Genomic DNA, 4,672 nt, shown 5'->3' on the forward strand with positions numbered 1-4,672 from the left:
AGCCCTCAACTCTCAGCCCTTAGCCCTCAGCTCTCAGCCCTTAGCCCTCAACTCTCAGCCCTCAGCCCTAAACTTTCAGCCCTCAACTCTCAGCCCTTAGCCCTCAACTCTCAGCCCTTAGCCCTTAGCTCTCAACCCTCAACTCTCAACCCTCAACTCTCAGCCCTTAGCCCTCTGCTCTCAGCCCTTAGCCCTCAGCCCTCATCTCTCAGCCCTGAACTCTCAGCCCTTAGCCCTCAGCTCTCAGCCCTCAACTCTCAACCCTCAACTCTCAGCCCTTAGCCCTCAACTTTCAGCCCTCAGGTCTCAGTCTGGCCTACAGGCAGGTCTGGCTGAACAGACAGTGAGTGAGTGAGTGAGTGAGTGAGTGAGTGAGTGAGTGAGTGAGTGAGTGAGTGAGTGAGTGAGTGAATGAATGAATGAATGAATGAATGAATGAATGAATGAATGAATGAATGAATGAATGAATGAATGAATGAAAGCACCAGGACTCATACCTAACCTACCTGGGCATGAGTGGAGGCACTAACTCTGTGTGAAAAAAACGTATTTATGTTTAGAGAATTTAAGTGAACGAAGTATATAAATATACTCAATATTTGCATCAATGCATTGATTGTTGGAATAATCTTTCAATCCCTCTCTCCCTCTCTCCTCCTCCCTTCGTCTCTCTGCTTTCTCTCTCTGGAAGTTTTGTTTGATCATTGACTGGAACAGTAATATCCATAATGTCTCTGCCATGATGGGGGGGGAGAGAGAGAGAGAGAGAGAGAGGGAGAGAGAGAGACCTTGCTGTGAAGACATTAAAAATCTCAACTAACTGTTTCCTTCCTTATCAGAGTCAGAGGAGGCCTACAGGCCAGACGGGTCAGGTAGTCAGTAAAGGTCTACAGGCCAGACGGGTCAGGTAGTCAGTACAGGTCTACAGGCCAGACAGGTCAGGTAGTCAGTAGAGGTCTACAGGCCAGACGGGTCAGGTAGTCAGTAGAGGACTACAGGCCAGACGGTCAGGTAGTCAGAAGAGGTCTACAGGCTAGACGGGTCAGGTAGTCTGTAGAGGCCTACAGGCCAGACGGTCAGGTAGTCAGTAGAGGACTACAGGCCAGACGGGTCAGGTAGTCAGCATCCGTGTTGAAAACGTGTCCTAACATAACGTTCTACCTACGGCTCATTTCTCTTCATCAAACTACAGAGAGAGAAGCTGCCTGCCTGGCGTCTGCCCTCCTCTACAACAGGAGCAGATAGACACTGTTAGGCCTAGCAACTATTCTCCAGATAGAGAAACAGAATAATTCAACTAAATGTAATCAGAAAAGTATTTATTTTAGATTAGGCATCGAGGATAACTCTTTATCTACCGGAGAAATAACACCCGCCCAAGCCCCTGCCTGCTCGTGTCCGGAGGCGGGAGGGAGTGACGGCTCCGTGTTGGTCTCTCTCCGTTCCGGTGGAGGCTGTGCTCGTGGCTCTGGTCTGTGTCAGAAGTCTCGCCCACGCGGACTCGGAGCTCCCAGTTAGTCCCACCGCGAGAGATAATGACTGATGCTGACGGAAGGTGGCACAGTTACGCAGCACGAGGCTACAGAGCCGTAAACCCACAAAGTATCAGTCAAGAACACACACTGGAATAAAGACAGAGGTAAGACTGACTCGCTGCGGTGTAAACCAACGGTCTGACAGAAAAGTATATATTATTTAAACATATTTTCTTTCCTGTGAAATTAATTTCGAGCAACGAAAGATAATACATATGATCAGATAATGCAATATTTCAGATTACTGACAAACAGTTTTATAAAAGTTTAACAGACAATAAACAGTTGAGAAAATATAGGAAAACGCACCATGTAGAACAACGAATACACATTAAATTAGTAGACCTGCTGACAAACGCTGATATTAAAATCAAATCAAATTAAAAAATAATACAAAAATAAATAAATAACAGGTTAACTTATAGGCTAGTTCCTGGTTAACTCATAGGCTAGTTCCTGGTTAACTCATAGGCTAGTTCCTGGTTAACTCATAGGCTAGTTCCTGGTTAACTCATTGGCTAGTTCCTGGTTAACTCATAGGCTAGTTCCTGGTTAACTCATAGGCTAGTTCCTGGTTAACTCATAGGCTAGTTCCTGGTTACCTCATAGGCTAGTTCCTGGTTAACTCATAGGCTAGTTCCTGGTTAACTCATAGGCTAGTTCCTGGCATATCAAATGAACTTCTGCTTTGATCTGACCTGTTAGATTTTTATGAAACCTATTATATTTTATTGGTTAAATAAATTATGTGCTTATTTTTGTTGTTGTAAATATAATGTGTAAATAGCTATAGGTAAAATAAATGTGAGTATAATCACATGTTTAAATGTCCATTCTACAAAAACAAAAATAGTTATATGTCTATAATATATTCTGTAAATAATATGGAAGAATGCTCATTAATGCAAATATTCCTATATAGTTACATTTATATTGCCACATAATTAGGGTTTTCTATACCAGAAATACAGAAAATTAAACACACGTGGTCAACTTGGTTTGCGTTTGATATAAAGTAAATAGAGGCATATTCTGTCAAATATTAATTTTGTTTTTGTGAAATATAACCTATGCATTTGTTTTTGTAAAATGTAGGCTATGAATTTGGTTTTGTGAAAATATATGCACTTGTTTTTGTGAAACTATCTTTCGAAATGTAAAAATATCGCCAAATTATTCGTAAATTAAAGTTCGTTTTAGTGGGAATATCCATTAATGTCGAATAATCTTTCCAAAACAGAGTAACTAAATGCTGAAGCAAATACAAATCCGAAAATACAATTCTGAATAAAATGTCTTTGCAATCAAAGAAAATATATTTAACCTAGGGAAATAACTAGGCCAAAATAGTGCAATTGGACATAATTACATTCAAATGGTCTGAATGTATATGTTAGCTGCATGTCAATTCAGGCCTCGGTTATTTATGTGTCTAGTCTGAATAATATAATCATGTTGTGCTGTCATATCGACGGATATGAGTGGAGTGGAGTGGCGCTGAGTGGAGTGATAGCCATAACTTAAAAACAAATAGAAAATAAAACAACGAGACCGGTGTCAAAAAGGAACGTGTTTTGATGTTGAACATTAACCATGAAAATAAGTTATTCTCCATTTTAAATAGAGATGTTTTAGTTCTCAACGCTGAAAGGCGAGATATCCAATGTAAACTGTAGTACAGTTCGCTTTTATTTAAGGCATCCCTCCCGCGAGCAGCGTACCATACCGTCATTTGATCTGATAACCGGCAGAATATGACAGCGGCATTTCCCGCTACCATCCTTCATTTACATTACATTTACACCAATAAACGATGATAACGTGCTGTTTATAATACCCCCCCGGGTTGTGTACATTGTGCCAGGAGTGAAAGAGAAGCCGCGGGACTGTCCTCGCGCTTGTTTATTTATAGGCTTGCTCCATATGTCTTCACATGCACGGGCCCTAACGGACATTCCCCGCATGACCACGCACTAATTTACACGCCTGAACAGCACGAAGGAACAGACGGTAAACTGGACGCCTCCGGTAGGTATAATTGACGGTGCTCCAGTCATATAACACACATCCGAGCGCGATTCAACACTGAGCACCGTTAACGCACAGGTATGTGGTAAAATTACATTTATTTATATAAGCTATAGGCATATCATTGTTTTCTATAGGCTATATTATTAATATATTATGAATAATATGCATATCAATTACAGTAATCTATCCTAAACAATCCTTGAATTTATAAAAAAAATAAGACGTTTTTGATATAATAGTGCACTATACACGGATGTAATGTAAATCCGTGTATAGTGCACTATAGTCTCCATACACCCATATCTAGACGGTTCCTTCCTAGAATGGGGATAGCCAATAGTCCCGAACAGAATCATGCCGGGTTGTTGGGACAGTTCCTCAATAGTCCCGAACAGGACCATGTCGGGTTGTTGGGACGGTTCATCAATAGTCCAATAAGTGTGCCGCCTTCAATCACAAGGCAGTACAGGTTGGTGCGTATGGCCCAGTACATCACTGGGGCTGAGCTCCCTGCCATCCAGGACCTCTATACCAGGTGGTGTCAGAGGAAGGCCTGGAAAATTGTCAAAGACACCCACCACCTAAGCCATAGAATGTTCTCGGCAAGCGGTAATACAGCGCCAAGTCTGGGACCAAGGTTCCTGAACAGCTTCTACCCCCAAGTCATAAGACTGATGAACAATTAATCAAATGACTACCTGGACTATTTGCATTGAACACTCACAACACAATTACACACACACACACACACACACACACACACACACAGACAGACACACTTTCACACTCTTCACATATGCTGCTGCTGCTCTGTTTATTCTCTATCCTGATTGCCTAGTAACTTTTACACCTATCTACATGTACATTTTTTACCAGAGGTGGAAAAAGTACTCCATTTTCACACTCTAGTAAAATAAAATAAACCTTAATAGAAAATGACTCAAGTAAAAGTGAAAGTCACCCAGTAAAATACTACTTGAGTAAAGTCTAAAATAATTTGGTTTTAAATGTACTTTGTGGAAAGAGTACAACATTGTCATACTTGAGTAAAAGTAAAAAGTAAATGTTATACATCAAATTCCTGATATTAAGCACACTCGAACATA

At 41.1% G+C, this 4,672-nt stretch overlaps 1 protein-coding gene across 1 annotated transcript in view; it reads left to right on the forward strand.

The window, feature by feature from the left end:
* The window catches only part of LOC121846456 (putative protein TPRXL), a 1,228-nt gene extending 946 nt beyond the window's left edge, over positions 1–282 (forward strand). Inside the window, exon 3 of the mRNA XM_042321298.1 lies at positions 1–282. This exon is cut by the window's left edge and continues 390 nt beyond it. Within this exon, the coding sequence (XP_042177232.1) occupies positions 1–282 (282 nt within the window).
* The last annotated feature ends 4,390 nt before the right edge of the window (positions 283–4,672 follow it).

The sequence above is a fragment of the Oncorhynchus tshawytscha genome, linkage group LG05, assembly GCF_018296145.1.
Source record: "Oncorhynchus tshawytscha isolate Ot180627B linkage group LG05, Otsh_v2.0, whole genome shotgun sequence".
Classification (NCBI taxonomy): Eukaryota; Metazoa; Chordata; class Actinopteri; order Salmoniformes; family Salmonidae; genus Oncorhynchus; species Oncorhynchus tshawytscha.